This window comes from Cynara cardunculus (assembly GCF_001531365.2).
Source record: "Cynara cardunculus var. scolymus isolate 2C chromosome LG 10, CcrdV1, whole genome shotgun sequence".
NCBI classification, from domain to species: Eukaryota; Viridiplantae; Streptophyta; class Magnoliopsida; order Asterales; family Asteraceae; genus Cynara; species Cynara cardunculus.
The window spans coordinates 7655253-7681200 of NC_037537.1; the positions used below are offsets into that span (position 1 = coordinate 7655253).

General features: G+C 35.2%; 1 protein-coding gene across 1 annotated transcript; it reads left to right on the forward strand.

Moving 5' to 3' along the window:
* Positions 1-2741: 2741 nt before the first annotated feature.
* LOC112519946 (ABC transporter B family member 9-like) lies at positions 2742-16366 on the forward strand. The gene is made up of 13 exons (XM_025128263.1): positions 2742-2927; positions 6045-6099; positions 7954-8129; positions 8244-8465; positions 8706-8944; positions 9234-9759; positions 10104-10377; positions 10771-10947; positions 11005-11392; positions 13842-14337; positions 14543-14806; positions 15315-15636; positions 16044-16366. Exons 1-13 carry the CDS (start codon positions 2793-2795, stop codon positions 16364-16366), a joined length of 3597 nt encoding a protein of 1198 aa, XP_024984031.1. The 5' UTR covers positions 2742-2792.
* The last annotated feature ends 9582 nt before the right edge of the window (positions 16367-25948 follow it).

A 25948-nucleotide genomic window follows, 5' to 3' on the forward strand; every position in this document is an offset into this window, starting at 1 on the left:
GTTTATTGATGCATATTACTTAAAATTTAAGATTACAAGTAAATTGTGCATACGTACAACTTATTAAAGCTTCATATTTAAATTCGTGTAACTAACTGCAGATAAACATAATCAAATATTGGATAAACATCTCATTTTAAATATAAAAAATCTAAAATATAATTAGAATAATCATAGAGTTTTAACAAAATATTTAGTTATTATCTTTTTAAAATATTATATTATTAAACCAAACATAAATTATAATTAAAAATTTTAATTAAGGAAATTACACCAAGACATAAGAACTTTTAAAAAGATTAATTTGATACTGATATCGTTTTCTCAAAAACACATAAAAACGTATTATATCGACATAAATAATGAATAAAACTAAACATTGAAATCAAGATGTGTCTCGATGCATTGCACGAGTACCCTTCTGGTATTCTTATAACAGTAGGATCAAAAAACATTAATTGATACTAGTAGTGTACCCGCACGATACAACACGGGTGAATCACAATTCTGTAACATTAGTTTAGCCTTGAATCATGAGTTTGTGTGTTTATTTTACAAGTCAACTAATATATAAAGTTGAAGGTTAATATGGTGTATTAGCAAGATTGATTGGAAAAATAATTGTATACATGTTGAGTTTCTAAACACAATATAAAATTGAAGGGTTGGGATGGGGTACATGGAAGATCTGAAACTCTTTCTGATATTGTCGCTTCAAATTTCAGTTTACTTCAAGAGAAATAAGAATTTTGAATTTGAATTTGGGTTCAAATATGAAACAAAGAAAGTGTCAATTAACTTTGGGAAGACCAAACATATCTTTTTCATGTAAATATGACTTACTTAAATCTGAAACTTTAACCAAATAAATGGTATGTTTTAATCATTTGTACATTATGCATAATAGTTGGTACTTAAGACATTTTTGAATATCTTGCATAAATTGATAGTACTTTATGCTTTAAGACTTTTGGTCTAAATGCTTATTAATGTAGTACAGATAATTAGATCCTATAGTTTTCACAATAATAAGGTTGTCATATGATTATGACACACGCTCACACACACACACACACACACACACACACATATATATATATATATATATATATATATATGGGTCCATTAAAGAAAGAACTAACTAGTTTGTGGTAACCGTGAGATCCAATGTCAAGCACAAATCAATAGATAAATTAGGAAATTTATAATTTTGTTAATTTTGAATTAAAATTTTAATGCAAGGACATTTTAGGTATTTTCTTTCTTATCTCATCTCTTCTCTCTTCGTCCTCCGACCATCGTCCTTCGATGATACCTAAAAATATTGACTCTGTTAAACAAAAGACACAGTGTAATACCCAAACATATATAAGATACATTGTGATACCACTGTGTTACATCTGCAGTCGACCACATAAACGATCTCAGTGTGATACCCAATTACATATATGATACATTATGATACCATTGTGGTATCACCGAAGGACGGTGGCCGGAGGACGGGGGACGGAGAGAGGAGAGTTTTAAAATAACTAAAATGTTGTTGCATTAAAATTTTAATTCAAAATTACCAAAATTATAAACTTACTAATTTATCTATTGATTTGTGGTTGATATTGGAACTCACAGTTATCACAAACTAATTAGTTCTCATTTGATTATCCCCATATATATATATATATATATATATATATATATATTAGAAAGGTACTCGCGCAATGCAGTGAGATACATCTTCATTTTAATGTTCCCATTTTATCTTTTGTCTCTGTTGATCTAATACGATTTATGTGGTTTTGAGAAAGACAATGTTTTTACTTTTCAATAAAAATAAATTTGAAAATATCATAAAAATTCGAAAAAATACATGGATATTTTTTGTACAATTTCTTTTAAATTAATTTTTTTTATCATAATTTAATTTAGGTATAATAGCGAAGTAATTTATTTTTTACTTAACAATATAATTTTTATAAAAATAATGATTCTGTTAGAACTTAATGATTATCCTGATTATATTTTAGATTTTATATTTAAAATGAGATGTTTATCTTGTATTTGATTATGTTAATCTGCAGTTAGTTATACGAATTTAAAAATGGAGCTTTAATAAGTTGTACTTACGTACAATTTACTTGTAATCTTAAATTTTAAGTAACATACATTAATAAACAATATTTCATGCATAAATAATGATATTTAAAAGTTTTTATCAAATGTTTTATAATATAATATATATATATATATATATATATATATTTTATTTTGTTTAATTATATAATTAATATTTTATTTGATTAAATAATTGAAAAAGTAATTCTTTTTTGACCAAAAGCTGTTCTTCGCTTTTTTGTTNTTTTAGTTAAAATTGAATACTTATGTCAGATATTTTAATTAAAACTGGATATAGAAAATATAATATGTACAGATTATTTTGTTTAATTATATAATTAATATTTTATTTGATTAAATAATTGAAAAAGTAATTCTTTTTTGACCAAAAGCTGTTCTTCGCTTTTTTGTTTTTTCATAAATATATTGTTTTAAAATTAAAACACACACACACACACCCCTTTATTGTTCTATAAAAAAGTGTTTATTTTTGCATTTCTCAAGTATTGGAAATGCTCTAAACCTTTTGTATTGCTCTCTTTTTCTTGTCTACACACGAACAAAAGCACGTAGAAAATATGATCGTCAAACGACAAGGGAAATCCTTAGAAGGGATGAATGACGGAAATAAGAAAGTTCATTTTTTCAAACTTTTTTCATTTGCTGATCGATATGACGTGATGTTAATGATGATCGGGACGCTAGGTGCCATTGGGTTCGGGATGGCGCAACCTCTTATGACTGTTATATTTGGACAACTAATAAACTCGTTGGCAACTTCCGACAGCTCAAATGTTACTGATAACATATCAAAGGTAATACTCCTGGATGTTACTGTTTTGTCATGTTACATTAAATTATACGCTTTAAATCTTTTTTGAAATTATATTATATTTTTTAATAAAATAAAGTCTTGACCATCTTCGACCGCTTGGATTATAATCTTTTGATTAGTTTTAAAGTTTTGAAATACGTTACTTTTTTAATATAAATTAAAATTATTGAGTCATAGTGGAAAATACACATACATACAAACTTTAATGTGTATATATATACATTATCGGCTTAATGGAAAACATACTAGAAAAGTGAGTTTCAGTGACCCACATTTATCAACGACATGTTTCAACAACAAGTTATTGTGACGACATGTCATATTTATGAACCGTTTCTAAAGATAAATTGACCTATGGCAACGACTTAAAACCTCTATTTCTTGTGCTGACAATAACCTCATCATGGCTTCTAAGATTTAAGACTTGATTTTATCGTCATGCCATACCATTTAAAACCTTAACGATATGGAATTTGAACTATGATCAAGTTATATACTATTTTTTAGAATATGCGTTGAGATATCTAACAATTTCTTTATAATTTTTTAAAATAGAAAAGAAAAGTCAATTTACAAAAAAAAAAATACATTCTTTATACTTTTCCTAATTTAAACATCTTAATGATAATTATATTATTAAAATATTTAATACATTTAATATTAAATAAACTTTCTATAAAATAATCTTTATCTTATATATATATATATATATATATATATAGTTTGTTTCAAATACAACCCGTCGTATTTTTACAACTAATGCAACCTAATAAATTGAGATATTTATGGAAATTATGAGAGTTCATTTATTATGATTTGAATATTTATGGAATATGAATATGGTTCATTAATTATGATTAATACTTTATATTAGGAAACAATCAAAACTTCTATAAATCACATATTAATCAAATGAAATGGACAGTTGAGATTGAGTTGTATTGGTTGCACAAATGTCAAGGGTTGTATAATAACCAACCTCTATATATATATAAGTAAAACCTAGGGATATTGAGGTGATAACATGATAATTGAGTATTGTCAAATGGTGAATTGTGGTTAAGTTTTAGTTGTCCCATATTTGTGAAAAGTTAAAAGATTTAAATAAAGTGAAGTATATAAAAAAATGGATGATATCTTTGTGTCAAATCATGAGGTTTTCCTCATAAGATTGTCTTATTTTGGATGACCCTTTTTAAAGTATATAATCATTGTTGAAATAAAAACCAACCAAATGGTAAAAATCATAGTTTAAAACTAAAAGTGAAACCAAGAATGATAATTTGACAACATGATGTTTGAGTGTTCTTCAAATTTTGATTAAAGTTTATTTTCATCATCTCATATTGGTGGAAAGATTTAGAAAAAGATGATGGATGTATAAAAGCATGATGGATGCTTTGAAACCTTTAACCATGATTGAAATCAAAACCAAACTAACTTTATATCTTTATCTTTATATTATATATACAAAAGTAAAACGTTGGGATATTGAGATGACACCATGAGAATTGAGTGTTCTCAAATGATGAATTGTGGTTGAGTTTTGGTTGTTCCACATTGATAAAGAGTTAAAAGATTTGAACAAAATGAACTGTATAAAAAAATGGATGGTGTCTTTGTGTCAATTCATGGGATTTTTCTTATAGGGTTGTCTTATCTTGGATTACCCTCTTTGAAATCTATAACCATTGTTGGAATAAAAACCAACCAAATGATAAAAATATTTATCTTTATATATATATATATATATATACATTGTTGGAATCAAAACCAGCCAAATGATAAAAATATTTATCTATATATATATATATATATAAGAAAACCTTGGGTATTAAGGTGGCAGTGGCACGATGGGAATTAATATTCTCAAATGATAAATTATGGTTGAGTTTTAGTTGTCCCATATTGATGAAGAGTTGAAAGATTTGAACAAAAAGAAGTATATAAGAAAGGTGTATTGGATGCTTTTGTATCAAATCATAGAGTTTGCATCATAGAGTTGTCTTATTTTGGATGACCCTCTTTGAAATTTATAACCATGGTTGAAATCAAAACCAACCAAATGTAAAAATTATAGTGCAAATATAAAAGTGAAACCAATGATGATGACTTGACAACATGAGGTTTAAATTATTCCTCAAATGTGAAATAAAGTTGACTTTCATCATCTCATATTGGTAGAAAAATAATAGTTTGGAAGAATATGATGGATATATAAATGCGTAATGAAGCTTTGAAATCTATAACAAAGGTTGAAATCAAAACCAACCAATTGGTAAAATTTTCATGCAAAACGAATGTAAATGATACATTTTTTTTTTCTTAACAAGAGTTGTGATTATTATAGTATTTATAATAACAAATATAGTTTAAGTATCTAATATATCACTTATATATAGAACGAAAGTGTTGACTTAGTGACATGATTTCATCTGATGTTAGTATTCTCCAAATCGTGATTTACGGTATTGGATCAGATGTTATAACTATAAATAAAATCCAGAATTTTCAGACACATTGCACTTCCGTTTGAGTCGAGACTTTACATTTTTTCTTAAATTGAGTTTTGTTCGACACACAATACATGGTATCAAACACTAGTAATTTTTGAAATAAAATTTTGGTTTAACACGCCTCACTCCTCGGAAAAAAGGTAAAAAAATAACCATTATTTCACAATTCTCCAAAATAAATTAGAGAGATTTCTCAAAGGAAATTCATCAAGCTAGCTATTTTTTATTTAAAATTCATTAAAAAATCGGGTTTTTTTTTTATTATATTTTAAATAAAATAGATAATTGAATTATTATTTAAAAAGAAAAAGTAACTTTTTAAAATAAGAAGTGAGTTAGTGATTTAATGGCATAGACTAATATTTTAATATATAAAAATTTTAAAATAAATTTAAATTAGCCATAATTTTTTTATATATATAAATTAAAAAAAACTTATAATCTTGGAAATGGTTAAGATCTATTATCATCGGAGTTTCTTAAATAATTAAACTTATATATATATATATATATATATATATAATTTTTTATATCAATTTTAATAACTATATGTAACTTACATCACATTCTCTGTTTTTCAGGTGTGCATCGTTTACTTGTATTTGGCTATAGGCATCGGCATTGCCTCTTTTTTTCGTAAGTCAATTTTATCAACTATCATCACATTCACATATACGCATACGTAATTTCCTTAATACTATATGAAAATCATCTTAATTATATAGACATTTTATGTATCAAAAATACCTCTTGAACACAACATCTATTTTGTATATTGATCTTTTAAACATCATTGATTGTTGATATAACTACCATTGAATTAAGTTTATAGAACGTATGAAATGAAATTAATTTTCGAATATAAAATTAAATAAATGAAAAAATAGCAAAATGTTTTGAAGTTTACGGGTCTTGTTAACGCTGTTAGCCACAAGGATCAAAAGCGAAACAAAGTGGCAACCATAACGATTAAAAATGTAATTAGTTTAAAGTACAGACTAGACTTGATGATGAGTGACAACCACAAGGACCAAAAGTGTAATTTACTTTTTCTAAAAGGTAATTAAAGGGCCAAATGCTTACCTAGTAAGCATTTACCAGCAAGAGAAACAACTCTCACCTACCTTGTCGGATAACATCTCAACCCATCAAAATGGATTGTCTATAATCGTCTTTAACCAGGTAAGTGCTAACCAGGTAAGTGCTAACCAGGTAAGAGTCCTCTCCATAACTTGCTGAGCTAGAAGCTCTGTTGTTGCCATGGCTCATATCGGATAAGATTCTCGGCCCTTACTATGCTCATCCGATAAACATTTAGTAAACAACCCCTTAAAGTTGTAACTTTTGTTTAATATCAGATAAAAGCACATTTAGTATATATATATATATATATATATATATACATACACACACACACATACACATAGAGAGAGAGGTTCATTTGAAAAGTAAAGAAGTGATCCTATCCCTTCATACAGTCAAGATTGGTCAATAATTGCAGCTTTGATCGGTCAATGATTGCAACTTTGACCGGTCAATGATTGTGGCTTTGACTGGTCAAACGCAAAATAGAGGGTTAGTTTCATAACTTTTACAAATAGTTTTCAAACAAGTTCATATGTGAATTGCACGGGTTCACATAAGAACATATAGTTCATATGTGAATCGCATGGGTTCATATGTGTGTTTGTTTTTCCGCCTATTTGTAAAAGTTACGAAACTACCCCTCTATCTTCTGCATATCATGCGAGAAATTATCCGGTGCTTCACAGTTAAAGCCGCAAATCTTAAGCAAATGAAGAGCTAGTATCGCTTCTCTACTTCTCAAATACTTACTACTTCTCAAATGAACCTATGACTATAGAGATCTCCACCATTGAATCAATCATAATTTATGTGGGTAGGGATGAGATTAAAAGTGATCAAGAGTCTAGATTCTTTTTTACGCTTCTCACTGTACTCCTATTCTCACATGATCTTCGTTTATATATATATATATATATATATATATGGGTGTGCAATTTGGTTCCTTTTTTTCACCATTTCATCTTGTTTTTCATTATGTTTTTTGTTTCCGCCATTGGTGGACATGAAGAAGTTTTAGTTAATCAGCTAATCCAAGCTGTATATTGACATTATAACATTGAAATCATCGGTTTGGTTCCGGTGAAAATGAAAGTTATAGTGAGAAGGGTAAGACTCTTGGATCAATCTTAATCGAAGAGTTCCACTAGATCAATACTGAAGGGAAGCACCCGATCAATTCTCTTCAAAAGCGCAATTCATGGGTTGATTTAAGATTAAAAGTGATCCAAGGGTCCAAATCCCATTTTACACTTCTCATCTTAATTCCTATCCTCACGAGATCTTTCGTCTGAACTCATCTTAATGCCCTTGCTCATCTAAAAGAGTATATGTATAATTGGGGAGACTCTGTTGTATGTCTGATTGGAACACCTTCAGTCTTCAAGGATATGTTCTCATGTGCAGAGGTATCTTGTTGGATCATATCGGGAGAAAGACAATCGATCCGCATAAGAGGACTGTACTTGAAGGCACTATTGGGACAAGATGTTGAGTTCTTTGATACCCAAACTAGTACAGGTGAAGTCATAGAAAGAATGTCTAGTGACCCTATTATCATCAGAGAAGCTCTTGGTGAAAAGGTGTGTTTTTTCATGTATGAAACTTCCCTTCTTTCGATTCATCCCAAATCTTATGGAACCCGATTCATGATATATATATATATATATATATATATCATCTTGAAAATGAAACAGGTAGGAAAGTTTATTCAACTTGTTACAACGTTTGTTGGAGGCTTCCTAGTATCATTTATTCGAGGATGGCGGCTTGCACTTGTAGTATGCTTTTCTGCACCAGTGCTAGTTGTTGCTGGAGGGTGCATGTCTTTTATCATCTCGGAAATGGCGGTTCGTGCACAAGCCTCCTATGCACAAGCTGGAAATGTGGTTGAACAAACAGTTGGAGCCATTAGAACTGTAAGTACATGCACGAAAATAATCAAGATTTCTTTTTTGAATATATAGCAAATACTCACACACACTCCTCAATGTTGATGAGGCTTGAACCTTTGACCTCCTGAGAGACTCTACTAATAATCTGGATACCGTTGGGCCGATGACCCTTTGGTAGAAGCTACCTTCAAGTGCATCCCTTGATTTGATACGACGTTTTCCTTGAATTGTCATCATCTTTCTTGTGGTTTATTAATTTTACAGGTTGCATCCTTCAATGGGGAGAAGCAAGCAATAAAAAAGTATGACGATAAGCTAGAAATTGCTTATTCTGCAACTGCTCATCAAGGGTTGGCGTCAGGGTTAGGAACCGCTGTATCTTTACTAGTTTCCTCTTGTAGCCATGGGCTAGCTATTTGGTATGGATCCAAACTGGTTTTGGAGAAAGGCTACAATGGCGGAGAAGTTATTAGCATCATAATGGCCATGATGTTCGGGGCATTGTAAGTAATTATGACCTTTTAAGTTTTGTATGCTATTTTGAACAAATTTCACTTTAGTTCCTATTTACTATTTAGTGTAACAAATAATTCTTTTTTTCTCAATCGATGTAATAAAGTTTCAAAATATGTTTGACATCCATGTCATCAAATGTTACAAGATCAGTAGGTTACATGTCAAAATGGTAAAAACAGAAGATTGAAGAAACTCCGTTACATTTTGATGTTTGAAATATTGATCTTTAATTTCTTGGCTCTTCTCTAATTTCTGTCTCACCTTAAAATGTACTAGTTCACTAGGCCAGACTTCCCCATGTCTATCTGCATTTGCACAAGGGAGAGCTGCAGCTTACACTATGTTTGAGACTATCAACCGTAAACCAAAAATTTATGCGTACGATGAAGATGGAATCATACTGGAAGATATAAAAGGTGAAATCGAGCTCAAAGATGTCTACTTTAGGTACCCTGCGCGCCCCCATATCCAGATCTTATCGGGTTTTTCTCTGCACATTCCAAGTGGTATGACTGCAGCCTTAGTAGGTCAAAGCGGAAACGGGAAGTCAACCGTCATAAGTTTGCTGGAACGATTCTATGATCCTGAAACCGGAGAAGTGCTTATAGATGGTGTTAACTTGAAAAAGATGCAACTAAAATGGATAAGATCAAAAATGGCATTAGTTAGTCAGGAACCTGTGTTGTTTACAACTACCATAAGGGAAAACATAATGTATGGAAAGGAAAATGCTACCGATGAGGAGATTGAAGCGGCTATCCACCTTGCCCGTGCTTCGGATTTCATCAACAAACTACCTCGAGTATGTAAATTCTTAAACAAATCTAGTTTTATTGGGTTTACAATGGGTAGAATGCATCAAAATGCCTTAGTTCCTATTTAAATTAACAAAGAATATTTTTTTTCCTCGAGCAATATAACAAAATTTCTAAATTCCCTATTCAATGGAACAAAGTTCGGTATTTCTTATTTTTATATTCATTTTGACTGGTATCGTGTTGATGTTGTAATAGTTTATGACATGGATGTCAAATATATTACCCTTTTGTAAACGGGTATTCATGTCATGAAGTGTTACGAGATCATTAGGTTACTTTTCATAACGGGTACAATGGTTAAATAATCTCATCAATTGTGTTCTTCCAGAGGCTTGATACGATGGTGGGTGAGCGTGGGACTCAGCTATCTGGTGGCCAAAAGCAGAGAATAGCAATAGCAAGAGCTATTCTGAAAAACCCAAGAATCCTCCTTTTAGATGAAGCAACAAGTGCATTGGATGCTGAATCTGAGCGTTTAGTACAAAATGCGCTCGACACAGTCATGGCCTCTCGGACGACTGTGGTCATCGCACATCGTTTGTCTACCATTCGAAATGCTGAGCTTATAGCTGTGGTTCATGCTGGTAAGCTGCTCGAAAAAGGTAACCTACCGATCCTTATTTGTCTTCTAAGTGTATGTTCACTACAAGAAAAATGGTCCTTCTAGACACCCAACCGTCCTAAAAAAGTACTTAACATGGTCCTTCTAGCCATTTGTTTGGTGTTACCCATTGGAAACGCCCTTGGTATAATTCCCTTTTAATCTCTTATTAGGTTACCAGAACTTGTTCAGTTTGGCTTAACTTCGTCCTAACAACTTGTTGTAACGCTTTTAGATAGCTGGTTCTATAAACTTATAGTCCCATAGAGTACTACTTTATTACTATGCATGTACGTCTTAGAAGACCCATTTTGTTGTATTGGTTCTCGTATGTTCGAATTAGCACATGCACACTAATTAAAACAAGTACCTCGGCAATGCGATGTCTAATCAGGTAATCATGAAGAGTTGATAAAAGTTCCTGCTGGGGCTTATGCTCAGCTTGTCCAAATGCAATCGGGCAAAAATCATCAAGCAGAAGAAGAACAACAGGTTGTCGTAGACATAGAACTAGAAGATATCGAACAAAGTTCATGCGATGGATCTTCAGTTAAAACATCTCCAGCCAATCGTACATCTTTCGGAGATGTAATATGTTCCATAAATACGCAAGAAACAGGAATCATAGGAGAACGTAAGGAGGAGACGACTGGACCTAAGAGAGTAAAAAACATTCCTATCAAACGGATAGCGTATCTAAACAAGCCTGAACTGCTTGTTTTGTTCCTTGGATCTATTGCTGCAGTTGCGCACGGTGTGCTTTTCCCTATCCATGGGTTGATAATGTCATCCTCCATAAAGATCTTTTATGAGCCTCCAAACAAGCTTCGTAAAGGTTCGAGCTTTTGGGCACTGATGTTCGTCGGTCTGGGCTTTTGTTCCTTGTTATTTGTGCCGCTGCAGAACTGTTTTTTTGGAGTTGCGGGAGGTAAACTGATTCAAAGAATCCGCTCATTGTCATTCCGAAAGATTGTCCACCAGGAAATGAGTTGGTTTGACAAACCCGAACATTCAAGGTACGACCACATGTCCGTCTGTTGAATGACCTTCTCAAAATTTTATTTTAAATCCATGACCTTATGACAGATTTTAGCATGCCACTTGCATATAGGGGTGTAGGTGGGTTGGGTTGAGCGGTTTGTAACATTTTTACAACCCAACCCAATTACCGCGGTTTGGAAAAATTTCAACCCAACTCAACCCTTGCGGGTTGAGATGAGTTGGGTTGGGTTGGGTTGGCGGGTTAGTAGTTAAATAAATTTGACTAAAGAAATATTTCTTAAAACTTAAGTTTATAGACCATACTATGAAGCGTCCTATCTAAAAAGGTTATAATAGGCTTTATAGAACGTTTTTGGACGATTTTGGACATTTCAATAAGTGTTTTTGAATGATTTTTAAATAAAATGTCGTATTASTTATTTTATAGAAACATTTTGAGAAATGTCCCGTAAACTCATGTATTTATAGGACGTCTATGTTCATATGACATTTTTCAAGTCGTGTCGTATAAAATAGCTAATATGATACTTTATTTTAAAAACGTCATAGAATTTGTTAAGACGTCCAAAATCATCCAATAAACATATTGTAACTCTTTTAGATAAGACATTTTTCTTGTTTCGTCCTATAAAGTATCATATTAGGACACTTAGACATCTTAGGCATCCTATAAGATCTAACGTTGTTGTAGCAAAATGCTACACTAAGCATTTTTTCCCACTAAATTACAACATAAAATGACAGGTTATTTAGATTGATGGATTCGTCAATCAAATATCTATCAATATCATTCATATTCTCCGACATATCAATTTGTTGTTACTGCAAAAAAGATTTCAATAATTTTCTCTTATTACTTAGATTATTTATCATCATTCTTTGATCGTTAATCTCTTTTGGTAATCTATATGTTTAGCTAAATGAAATACAAACATAATACCAATAAAAATCATATAAAATTTATACATTATTAATATATATATATATATATATATATAGGTGGAGGTTCAAACGAGAACACACCTCCATTTTACGAGAACGCGAGAACACCCTTATCACATGTGATAATATGCATGAGGGGACTTGGTGATATGCGGAAGACATGTTCTACGACTCAGGCCGCGCCAAAGATTGTCCGCGTCTATGATTTAACATCACATGTGATGGTCTTGATGAATTATAGTATTATATCAACAACACCCTTATCACATGTGATAATACATGTGAGGGGGCTTAGTGGTGTAAGGACGACTTGGCCTGCAACCAAGATTGCGCAAAAAATTACCCGTGTCTCTGATTTAGTATCACATGTGTATCATATGTAATGAAATAATAGTATCACATGTGATAAAGGTGTTCTCGCGTTCTCGTAAAATGAAGTGTTCTCGTTTGAACCCTTCCCAATATATATACATAATAAACATATACACACACACATACACACACACACACACACATATATATATATATATAATTTTATAAAAGTTATATATTAGTGGCGGGTTGGGCGAGTTGTGCTAGGCCCAACCAAATTTCAACCCTCCTAATTGACGTGTTAGCGGTTTGGAGGGTTAGGTTTAATTGGATTGTTAGCGGGTTGGGTTGGGTTGGGCGGGTTTCACGGGTTGACAGTTTTTTGTACACCCCTACTTCCATACAATGTCACTTCAATACACCTGAATGCCACAAAACTTTTCAGAAAGTCATGTTGTTAATTAAAATCTCATTTAAGATCAATGGCCTAAATAATCCTAAGTACACAAGATCTGTTATTACATCGATTGTTTAGGTTGTATGTCCCTGCGTGTTGGTTATTCACATAATAACCTTTTGACACATTTTTTTATAATTGCATGACCTTCTAACAAATTTAAACGTGTTCTTGTGTTAGGAAGAGACATTTTTCTTGTGTTAGGTAGAGGTATTCTTAAATATGTTACTCCTTACGTCCCAAAATAAATGTTCAGAATGAAAATTGCATGTAGTTATAGAAATGTGTAATTATTACACTTTTTAATTAAGTAAATGACAATTATACCCTTAATAATACGAGGAGCAATGCATTTCTCCATTTCAAAATGAAAGGTAGAATTGGAAAGTAACCACTTACTTTGAAAGTGGATACTTATTTTAAAACAAACTAAAAAAGAAATGTGGAAATTTATTTTGGTCTGAAGAGAGTAGACGGTCGTGCATTTAAAAAGAAATATGTCAGAAGGTTATTCTCCTATATAATCCCTCATGTGCTGCCTCAGTAGTAGGATGGTGAGCATCCATAAAGAAAGTCTATTCATTTAAAACTAGGGAACCTCCGCTTCCTGCATACTTACTCTGATTTTTCTCCCCCATGATGCCTGTAGGACTGGTGGGGGTGCACGAGAGCATATTGTCTAGACTTTTTAATTGTTTAGGTTTCTTTTGTCTCTCTTTTGACATTGAAGAAATTTTCCATGCATAAAACAGCGGTGCAGTTGGTGCAAGGCTAGCAACAGATGCGTCAACGATGAGGAGTATTCTTGGCGATGCTTTGGCACTAGTTGTACAAAATGTAGCCATGATTGCAGCTGGCCTCGTGATAGCTTTCACCGCTAACTGGATTCTTGCGCTTGTAATACTAGTTTTGTTGCCTTTGCTTAGCTTGCAAGGATATATTCAGCTCAAGTTTTACAAAAGCATCAGTGCCGGTGCCAAGGCGATGTATGAAGACGCCAGCCAAGTTGCAAGTGATGCCGTTGGAAACATTAGAACCATTTCCTCCTTTGGTGCTGAAGAGAAGGTGATAAATCTGTACCAAAAGAAATGCGAGCAACCAATAAAACAAGCAGTTAAAAGCGGGATTGTAAATGGTGCGGGTTTCGGGCTCAGTTCTTTCGTACTCTACTCCTCAACTTCAATCTTTTTCTACATTGGATCCATTCTTCAGCAACATGGAAGAATAACCTTTAATGAAATTTTCAGGGTAATTACTTCAGAATTCAAATTTGTCCTATTATATTTTTCACTAAAAACCAAAGCAAACGAACGGTTGGGGGTAGAATACACGCATACTCTGTCTCTACCCCAGAGGGTAAAGAAATTGTTTCCACAAATACCCTATCTAGTATATTATATTTTCACTCACTTCCACAATTACAAATTCTAATCTAGACTTAAAATAAATGCAGGTTTTCTTTTCTTTGTCAACACTATCATCGGGTTTATCTCAATCAGCCACACTGTTTTCCGATTTGAACAAAGCTCAGGAATCAATTATCTCCATTTTTGAGATTCTCGACAGTAAGCCCGAGATTGATTCGAGCATTGAAAGTGGCACAACATTGGATCAGGTAATGGGTAATGTTGAGCTTCAACATGTGAGTTTCAAGTATCCAACAAGGCCATATATTCAAGTTTTCAAGGATTTGTCTTTGACAATACCATCTGGAAAGGTATCCCATTGATCAAAAGACCTTACATGTCTTCTTTTTGTTTTTTGGTCTATTCTTTATGCATATAAAAAAAACTTGGCCTCGTTCTCCTTTAAAAAAGAATGGACTTGGGTTATATGTGGTAAAGTAGCTGAGAAACTAGTTTTTGGCTGCTAAATAGTTGTTACCTGATTACCAGTCACATTTGGTGAAAACTAACTGATAACCTAGATGATAAATGAAATATGCTATAAAAGAGTATGTTCATAAATTAATTGGAAATATATGAGGGGTGTAATTGGAAGAAAAAGAAGTGGAAAAAACTTGTGAAGCTTATTGAAATGCTACTTGAAGTAGTTTTTCAAAAGACTAGTTTATGGCTAACCAAAAGGGGTTTTTTCATTAAACTTAAAAATTTATTTATATTATAAGTTAGTTTATGGCTGCCAAATATGACCTTAAAGTCCTTAAACTTAAGCACTTATGGCTCAAACTGTTTGGTTTTCTAATCTTGCAAAGTTTCTTGTAGACTGTGGCTCTCGTTGGAGAGAGTGGAAGTGGGAAGTCGACAATCATAGGTCTACTTGAACGATTCTATAACCCATGCTCGGGCCATATCTACCTGGATGGCATGGACATCCAAAAGTTTAAAATAAGTTGGCTAAGGCAACAACTTGGTCTAGTAAGCCAAGAGCCTATACTATTCAATGAGACGATCCGAGCTAACATAGCTTACGGAAAGCAAGGAGGTGCAACAGAGGAAGAAATAATCAAAGCCGCAAAAGCATCAAACTCCCACAATTTTATATCAGCGTTGCCTCATGGTTATGACACCACTGTCGGGGGAAGAGGTAAGCAGTACCCATTGTTTGCACACACTCTCACCGGTAGCTTGCCCTCTTGTTCTTTATTTATGTGCTTTGCAAGTTAGGGGTCTTCATGAAAACATTTCCACCCCTTAGGGTAGAGGTAAGAGCTTCTAAGATGGTATGCTTTTTCATGAGAGGTTTTTCTGATAAAGAGGGACCTACAAGCTTATGGTTGCCAAGCAAAATAACTTATTGGAAGCTTATGCAGTTACAAGAAAAAAGTTGGTTTTTTTTGTGAAATTTTTCACAAATGTGATACGGCCGAAAAGCTTTTCAATAAGCTCTCAAAAACCCTCCACTTTTGATGCTCTAAGGTCTCCATACATCTCACCTCCATTACTCTACATCTGCATGGGATTTACTTTTCATTTGATTTCGTGTGGTTTCAGGTGAGCAAATGTCTGGTGGGCAAAAACAACGTATAGCGATTGCAAGGGCGGTACTGAAAGACCCGAAAATCCTTTTGCTAGATGAAGCCACAAGTGCCTTGGATGCAGAATCAGAGCACATAGTTCAAGATGCATTAGATACAGTGATGATTGGAAGGACAACCATTGTGGTAGCTCATAAATTATCCACCATTAAAGGGGCTGATATAATTGCAGTTATGAAGAATGGTGTGATTGCTGAGAAGGGCAGGCATGATGAGCTTCTGAACCTAAGTGGTGGAGTTTATGCAACTCTAGCTGCTCTTCAAACAACTTCTATCTAAACTACATATGTAAAACTTGGTCAACTTATCTTTCTATGAACACCATTAGTGATGAAACAAGAATTTTCTATTCGACCAGAATCTTATTACTTTTCGTACACAATATGACTCATGAATAGAAACTTATCCTTCCAACTTCTCCCTGCAATTTTTTCCAAAGTGTTAAAACGACTATAACTATATCACCAAAACCAAACCCACCTATTATTTCTCACTTGGAAGTAGGGTCTAGGGGTTGGAATGGATGTACACCTATCCTCTACCTTAAAAAGTGGACCGGTTGTTTCTATGAAAATTCCTAGGGTGTGAAGGAGTGTTTGCAAAATCATAAGAAAATATTGAATAATCTAGTTTTGAAACATTAGGTATTTCTCATCTTTATTCGGTAATACACGTAACCAATAATGTGAACTCAATACATGCTTTTGACCTAACTAGTTGTGTACTCACACGATACATCTCGATTTAAAGCTTAGAACTCGAAACCTTAATCATGCTTCCTACTTCGTTCTACTAATTGTACCTCTGAATTTTATTTTTATGGTTCTATGTGGTTTTGAATTGCAAATCAACTCATAAATTCAAAGTTAATATGGTTAATTGGCCATAGATTTGGAAAGAGAATCACAAGATTACGCATATCCTATATTTGAAGGTGTTGGTTATCAGTTATTACAAGAAACAATGATATAATATTAATACAATGCAATAGCAAATCAGTCGGCTTGTCTATTGATTCAAATCATCGAATATAAAATATTGGGTTTGCTTTTTGCGACTGCTTCTCAATAATAAGATGATAATACAATAATGAGTTGACCTACTCTAGAAACTAGGGATCTCTATATATACCTTGAAGGTATTTACAAATTTGATCACTCTACTTTATTACAAACAAAATATAAACCTAACATTCTCCCCCTTTTGTAATAAAGTCGCTTCAGACAAATTTTGTTCTTCTCGGATAGTGGCCAAAATATACTTCGAATTTGTGCATTATTCTTCGGTACTCCAACTTCTTGTCAATCATGTCCAAAGCATTCAACATCATGTTCTTGTCATGTGGGTTGACCTTGTCAAGTCCTTTTCTTTCCAGCTCCAGCTTGTTTGACAACTTCAATTTGATTATCTTTGCAGAGTGGGATGGTAGCTCGTTGAATCGCATGAAATTCTTTTCTCCGATGTTGTTGGAGTACACAATACCAAACTCAGGCTGCTCTATTAATAGGAACAAGGGCAAGGACTCTATGTCTTCCTGACTCTACTTTGGCTTCAACAGGTTTATCTTTGGTTGATTGCTCTCGATGCCCAACTGTAAGTCTGATACATAGCCAAGCATTATCTGACGGAGCATGAAGCGCTTGATAACTTCTAGAGCTATCTGCACGTTTTCTGGTTTGATAGTCCACTGGCGAATGTCCAGGTACATTGTCTCGAAGTCTTCAAAAGATAAATGCCTGAAGTCAACTTTTGTGAACTTCCATTCCTTGCCGTCAGTTTTGATTACAGTGAAGACTGGGAAATACACATTCACGAGTCTGTCGGTGTAGATGTTCTTAATCCACACAATCTTATGCCTTGAACTGACCATCTCGAGCAGTTGAGCCTTCGCCTTAAACATGTGCATATACTCGATGACCTGCAAGATGTCGAGGTGAGCGATCCGAATAACTCGAACCATATCCAATTCCATAATTCTTCTTACAAAAACTTTGATCTCTGTATCTTCAAAGAATGGAACTCTGATTCTCGTTCTCTCCCACCTCTCTACATGTGATGTAGCTGGAGTACTCGGGCCTGCAGTTCTCTGACTCGTTGGAGGTTGGGGAATCGACCGATCTCTTTGAGATGAATCTGTTAAGGCATTGATCAAAATCCCCTTTGTCGAGTATCTCGTCATCAACGAACGTGAAGAAGTTGTCTATCTCTTCCTTGATTTACTGAGGCCGAGGCCCTTCTTCGTCGGATTCAATGTCGATAATTAGGCATGGGACCTCAGCAACAATAGTAGACATTTGAGCACTTTGATATTCGTATCTGCTGACTTTTCAACCATTAGCTCTGGTTCCACCTCGGCAGATTGCTGAGAATGACCTTGACCCTGTTGTTGTTGTAACTGTTCTGCACTGGGACTTGGTCTTTGGATTTGTCGGGGGATGTCATGGCTGGTGGTTCTTTGTTCTTTCTCCCTCTCATGGTAATCGGGGTCGTCATACCCGTCATCTTGTCGTCTTTTTGACCCACCTGCTTGACTCTTGCATGTGTCCTCAAGGATCTGAATCCTCTCAGAGAAGGTCTGTAAACATGATCTGATGGTGTTTGCCATGTCATTCACCTGCATAGTAAGATCTTGGAAACTGCCTTAGACCTTGTCGTGAAATACGTGGAACTCCGCTCTCATGACATACTCAAGTTGGGTGTATGCCCTGAGCATGCCGATGAGATCAGCTTCCACCTGTCCTCCCTCATTTACCTTGGACAACAGCCTAGCGTATAAGAGAGATTTCAGCTTTTCAGTTGAGCACTCAGTTGGTTGTCTAGGCTCATGAGTAGGTGGTCGCCGTGGCTAGGGGTGTTCAAAAAAACCGTTGGACCGCTCAAACCGGCCGAAACAAGTCAAATTGGACCCTTCTTGGCAGTTTAAGGGGTCTGGCGGTTTGGTCTGGTTTGAAAAATAGCAAAATCGGGTGGTTCGTTCCGATCTGTAGTCTAGAACTTTTTCTGGGCGGTTTAGACCAAACCGATCGCCAATTACACACACACACACAGATATATATATATATATATATTAGTTTAGCAATCTCAACTTTTTTAACTTATGGGCTATGGCCCAAATATATTCCTAAGCCCAACATAAACCCTAACGTCTAATATAATCAAATCCAAATGAATCGGTGCCTAAAAATATCGACACATTTGACATTGAAGATCTCCAAATTTTGAAATCCCTCAAGAACTCTATCAATCTATCGATTTTGTTAAGAACTCAAGACTCAAAAATTTGGAAGTTGTTAAGTCGTGGATTTTGTTATTCAATACTCGCAGTGGAGTTGTAACTTTGTTAATTTGTTTGTTTTATAATATGTATTATATATTTATTTGTTTGGACTTTAGATTGCTTGGATTTTGGACTCAAAAGCTATTTAATTATTATATTTATTTGTTAGGATTATTTTTTGTTAAAATGAATATTGAATCTAAAATTCTAAATTATATATGTTTCTTAAGTTTAATATTTAAAGTCTATTAAAGGCCCAAACCTCCCAAACCGGTCAGACCAGACCACCTTTTCGTGGTTTGGTTTGACCGATTTGGGCATTTGATGTCAAACCACTCGGTTTGAAAATTGTATAAACCGCCATTACAGTTTGGTTTGTGGTCTGAGGGGTTAAACCTCTCAAACCGGACCATGAACACCCCTAGCCGTGGCGGTGGAGTTGGACTCACGTGCTTCATGACCGATTTTCCCTTCAATAGTCGCTTTTGTTCATCTACCTGGCTGTGCATGGAGGCTTGAACGCAGCTAGAGCACCAGCCAACATTTGCGTTGTTGTTTCGGGTAAGGTAACACCAGTGACACTAAGCCTTCCTGTTGACACGATAGTTGAGTCAACTGTGTGACCTACATTCAGTGTTGGCAATGATGTGGCACTGGTAGGATTTCCATCTTATCCTCGTGAAGTATCTGTAGAAGATACCACTTTGGATGGTGCAACGTGTTCACGAAGAACCGCTGGTTGAGCAACAGATGCTCTAGTCGTATGTGTCCTAATAGTTGTATCAAGCGCTAGACTCGATGTGCACACAAACTATGTCGTAGACTGGGGCGGTAGTCTACTTATTTTAATATCTACACTCTCCGAGTGAGAGTTGTATAGCAGATGTGGTACATCCCCATGATCTGATAAAACTAGCACCTGTTGAGAGGTGCTACAGTGGATGGAAGGGGTGTGTATTTGTGTAGCTGGGTCCATTATGACTTGTTCAATACCGGATCCCAATGGATGCGACTTGATAGTAGATGTGGTTCCCCGACTTATAGTGGTTTGGGAACTGTCCTAACGAATTTTTGTCCGTATCTCATGCTCCATTCGATCATTCAGTCTCTCGCCATTTTCAACTTTATCCTCTTCCATCCTTATATCAACGACTGATGTTGAAACAATTAGATGAAGACCCATGACATCAATATCATGGATTGATTTTTCCTCCTTTCTAGACTCTGTAATCTCAAGCATGGCACCGATGTGAGTTGGTAGGTATTCGGCGCTATTAGGCGTTTCGTCCTCGTCCAAGGAGTCAGAATCCTTTGATGATGAGGATTTAATCGCAGTTGGCTCTCCTTCATCCGATGAATCATCTTCACTGTCAAAAGAGTCTAATGCAGAACCAGAGGCATCCCCGTCTATGTCCCCCCTCCTCATTTTCTTCTTCTTGGTCACTACCTAGACCTACATCCCTACCTACCTCGGGGATTGGTCCTTAGAGAGATCCAGTCGGTTCTGGTTGGACCATTAAACCGTGGTCCTCTCGATAAGCTAGCACACATGATGCACTCTAGTCTGCATAAGCCAGGAGATCAACATAAATAGGAAGTACCTTGTCGAATGCGTGTTCAGGTAGCTTCATGAAGTGCATGAGAAACTTTGGTCTACCTTCTTCATTTGTGCGTCTTGGAATCTCATTGTCCGACCACATTAGGCTCTTGATGAGCATCTATAGAAACCTCTGGAATGGCATAAACTTTCTGGCTTTGTTGTTGGACTTGTCGTGCATCACCTCATCAATTTTGTTCCAGATTAAAATGATGTAGTCGTAGTGCATGTTGAAAGTAATCCCGTGGAACATTCACAAGACAGATACTCCATCTGTCCATTCCCATGTGCTTGGAAGTCATGCAATGGTTGACAATGATGAAGAGCGTGTACCATAATGGTGGTAGGAACGTCCACTTGAATTGGCCCGTTGCAGTGATGTTTTCTGAGTAGCCCAGGATGCGTAGATCGACGTACATTTTATGATCCGAGGCGAAATCATCGAAGTCCTCTTTTCTAGGTCGTGAGTTCTTATCTGGAAGTCAACCGCCTTAGTGTTAGCAAATTCTGAAAATGGTCATTGTTGTAAGTGAAATGGTGGTGTTCTGCTTCAGGATGGTACTTTAAGGTCTTCCAGAATTGCTGAAGGTAGATCATAGGGGTGGGTGCAGTTGTGGTCAGGGCGGTGTTTAGGGGATGTCCTTTCAGGATCTCGAGGATGATCTGGTGACCACACCTCATCGAGTAGTCTAAGGCATGGTTGTTTGGTTGGATCTTGGGGTAAACAGCTTTGAGGATCAATTCTTCATCGGGGTTGGTGGTGGTTACAGATGGTACCGAATAGTGGATGGAAGGCATTGGGTTCTCTTCATCGGACATATTATCGTCGTTGTTAGCCATCTGTATTGGGTGTTTGGAGATTGAAATCGAATGTTTGGAAAGGTACTGTTCAAAACTGAGCCAAAACTATTTATACCCTAAGTTTGATGCGATAAGGTTATTGAATCACATAGATACGATAAAGGGCAGGTTATCGCAAGACATTGATGCGATAAGAATTTTTTTTCGCATACTATTAATGTGATAACTTTGTTTTGTCACATCAAGCTGATGCGATGAACATGGTTTGTCGTATCAAGATGATGCGATAAGATTCTTTGTCGCATCAAGGTAATGCGATGAACATTTTTTGTCGCATCAAGATGATGCGATAACACAAAGTTATGCATCAAGCTAATGCGATAAAAACAACACTTACACATTTTTTTAAAAAAAATCATAAAAAGGATTTTCCAGCTTAAAAGGATGTCCAACCATTAACTGGGTTGAAGTACAAAAACTTAGGTATGATCCCCCTCAAAAAGTACACAGAGCAATTTTCAAATGAAAGGAACCCTCCCCCTCAAAAGATGTTTGTTATAAAAGTTTAAAAACAACTCTTCCTCAAACATATACTAGATTTAAAATTAAAGTAAAACACACTCCCCCTTAAAAATTACGTACCTTATATTTCCAAATGGCTGAAAACAACAACACACATTAGTAACTAAAAGCCTATACTATGTAAAACAGGCTGTACATAAATAGACTTTGACAATAATGGTTTTTATTGAAAAACTTCATGTTTTAAGATTTAACATACCGAGCTTGCAGACGAGAAAGTTGAACCTCTTCTCACTCAAAGCTTTGGTAAATAAATCCGCAAGCTAAAACTCAGTGTTGACAAAGTACAATTTAATTGAACCTCGTTCTACATGGTCTTTTATAAAATGATACCTGATTTATATGTGCTTGGTTTTCGTGTGCTGGACCAGGTTGCATTTGCAATTGCACTCTTAGAATCATAGTAGATGGGAACCTTGGTGAAATTAAAGCCATAGTCGTTCAACTGTGTGTGCATCTAGATGACCTATGAGCAGCAACAACGTACTCAGCTTCAGCCGTCGAGGTAGACACACAGTTCTGCTTCTTAGAAGCCCAGCTCACCAGTTTATCTCCCAAGAACTGGATGTGCCCGGAAGTGCTTTTGTGGTCCAACTTTGCATCCAGCATGATCAGCGTCGGAGTAGGCAATCATCTCATAACCTGTTTCCTTAGGGTACCACAAGCCAAGATCAGCAATACCTTTAAGATAACGTAAAATACGTTTAACAACAAGTAAATGTGATTCTTTAGGCTTAGATTGGAATCAAGCACATAAACATGTTGAAAACATAATATCTGGTCTACTAGCAGTTAAAAACATTAAATATCCTATCATCCCTCTATAGATTTTCGGATCGACATCTTTTCCGTTAGGATCAGAGTCGTAGTTAGAACCCAGTGTCATCGGAGTTTTCATTGAAGAACAAATTTCCATATTAAATTTCCTTATACTTTCTTGAATATATTTAGATTGATTTATAAAAATTCCATTAGACAAGTGTTTTATTTGAAGTCCAAGGAAGAAGTTCAATTCTCCCATCATGCTTATTTCAAAGCGTGACAACAAGAGGTCTGAAAAGTTCTTACAATCTTTTCGATTAGTAGAACCAAAAATTATGTCGTTGACATATATCTGTATCAAGATTATGTCTTTACCTTCTTTTTTGATGAATAAAGTTGTGTCGATCTTACCTTTGGAAAACCGGCTTTGACAAGAAAATCAGATAGAATGTGATACCATGCACGTGGAGATTGTTTTAGACTGTAAGAGCTTTATCAAGGATGTAAATGTGGTCCTATTTGAGGCGTTCATGAATCCTTCAGGTTGCAAGACATATACTTCTTCCTTCAACACTCTATCGAGGAGGAGGTTTTCATGTCCATTTGATATATTGTGAAGTTCTTGTGGGCCGCATATGCCAAGAACATCCAGATTGCTTCAATCCTCCCTACCGGTGCAAAAGTCTCGTCGTAGTCCACTCCTTCTTGCTGATTGTATCCCTTCGCCATCAGTCTTGCCTTGTTTAGAATGATGACACCATCTTCATCTTTCTTGTTTTTTAATACCTATTTGGTACCAATGAGTGACTTTCCCTTAGGACGTGGTACGAGTCGCCAGACCTTTAAGCGTTCAAACTGGTTTAGCTCTTCAGCATTGCCACAATCCAGTCTGGGTCTTCAAGAGCTTCGGAGACCTTGAAAGACTTTACCTTGCTCAGGAAGGTTGTGAATAAGCATTCATTCCCAGATGCAGATGGCATTCTCACATTGATTTTGGATCGCTTATGATCTGTTGAATAGAATTATCTTTTGTCCATTTGACCGTGTGAGGCAGAGGTTGAACCGTCCTTTAATCAGCGTTTGGGTCTACATACGAACTTTGAGACAGATCTTTTACCATTTCGAAAGTTGGAGTAGTCTCTAGATTTGAAGTAATCTGGTTTTCTTGAGGAGGATCAGTGACAGGAGCAGAGACTTGAGATTGCTCAGATGAGGACAGAGTCTCTTTTATCACTTGGGGAGTATCATTGTTGGATGTGTTAGAAACCCACTTTTAAAAGTGTAAGTAAGAAGTCTCTTACTCTAGTCTTTTAGGACTTATTCGATTGAAGCAGTCTGGACCAAGAGCTCTTATGCAGAAGATACTAAGATATAAAGCTCTTATTCAAAGAGCTAACCTTCTCATTTACAAGAGTCCGTGCTCAACCCAGAGGAAGATCAAGGATTAAGCGTCGAAAATCTTAAGTACTTGAAGCAGTCTGGACCAAGAGCTCTGAGTCTCCTACTCCCATGGTTTGCGCACAAGTTGTTCAGACTTATCTCCAAGACTCCTAACAGAATCTGCCACGTATACTCAAGTCATTCCACTTTCCAAGGAACGTGAAGGCGGAGGACGTTGAATAAGAAGTCAGAGTTTGAGGCCTAGAATTTAGGAGATTCTGTTTAGCATGGTCGTATAAAAGGAGGCTTCCTCCTTAGGTTAAAATTACCTGAAATATTGCCAAATTAGACTACTCTCCATTATAAAGAATTCTTGTGAGAGTACTATTAGATTGAGAGTTTACTGTTTTATTCGAAATCTAAATAAAACATCTGACTTGTTCAAGATAGTTCTTCATTCTTATTGTTTTCTTGAATAATTTTATTAACCATCATCAACTACATAGTTCTTGTTTCCATTCACTCTGATTTTACTATGTTTATTGATACTTAAGAAGAATTTGGGTTTCTACAACTGGTATCAGAGCCTGTTAATCAAATTAATTGATTAGTCGATCTACATCTAATAAGGATAATCTTCTTTTGTTGGTTATTTGTTTTCAAAACGTGTTTTATTCCGATCACAGATCCAATTCTTTAAAAACAATTGCTTTAAGTATTCTCCGAGACTGCTAGTGTCAACATTTCAGATTTTCTTAAATTTTTCAACTTCCTGTTTATTGCCTTCCAATTTTTTTTGAAAAATGTCAAATCAATCTTGGAATTCAATGTACAGTGCTGGTTCCCTTATAAAACCTCCAACACTCATTCGGGATGAATATCCCCAATGAAAAATAAGGATGATAAACTTCTATGAAGGCCTCGATATTGAGCTTTATGAATCCATCCTCAATGGTCCCTATGTTCCATGACCCTAATTCCTAGGGTTCCACCTGCTGGAGACACTGTTGAGATACCTACGAGACGTGTTCCCAAACTCCGAAGAGATTAGGATGATGAAGATAAAAGACGAGTGGAAGTCGATCAAAAGGCCAAAAGGCTTTTTGATAATGGCTCTTCCAAACGAAATCTTCCAATCTCTGGATACTTGTGAATCCGCCAAAGATTTGTGGGTTCAGTTGGCAAATCAGCTTGAAGGAGGAATAAAGATGAAGAAGATTGGACATGTGTAATGTATCAACGAGTACAACAGCTTCCAGGCCCTCCCTAATGAGTTTCTCGAGCAGACTTATCATCATTTCAACATGCTAATCAATAAGTGCAAAAAGTGCATTGTGATTAGAACTCAAGAAGGTTGAATAGCGAATGGGGAAAAATGTCTATGTCTCTTCAAGAAAATCAGGATTTGGAATAGTGGTTGCTGCATGACGTCTACAACAACTTGTAGGCACAAGAACAAGAG

Excerpts from the sequence above, each read along its gene's own strand:
- LOC112519946 (XM_025128263.1), top strand. The coding sequence starts at position 2,793 with ATGTTAATGATGATCGGGACGCTAGGTGCCATTGGGTTCGGGATGGCG. Across the intron at positions 8,945-9,233 it reads GCCATGATGTTCGGGGCATT|TTCACTAGGCCAGACTTCCC; the intron begins GTAAGTAATTAT and ends AAAATGTACTAG. Across the intron at positions 9,760-10,103 it reads TCATCAACAAACTACCTCGA|AGGCTTGATACGATGGTGGG; the intron begins GTATGTAAATTC and ends GTGTTCTTCCAG.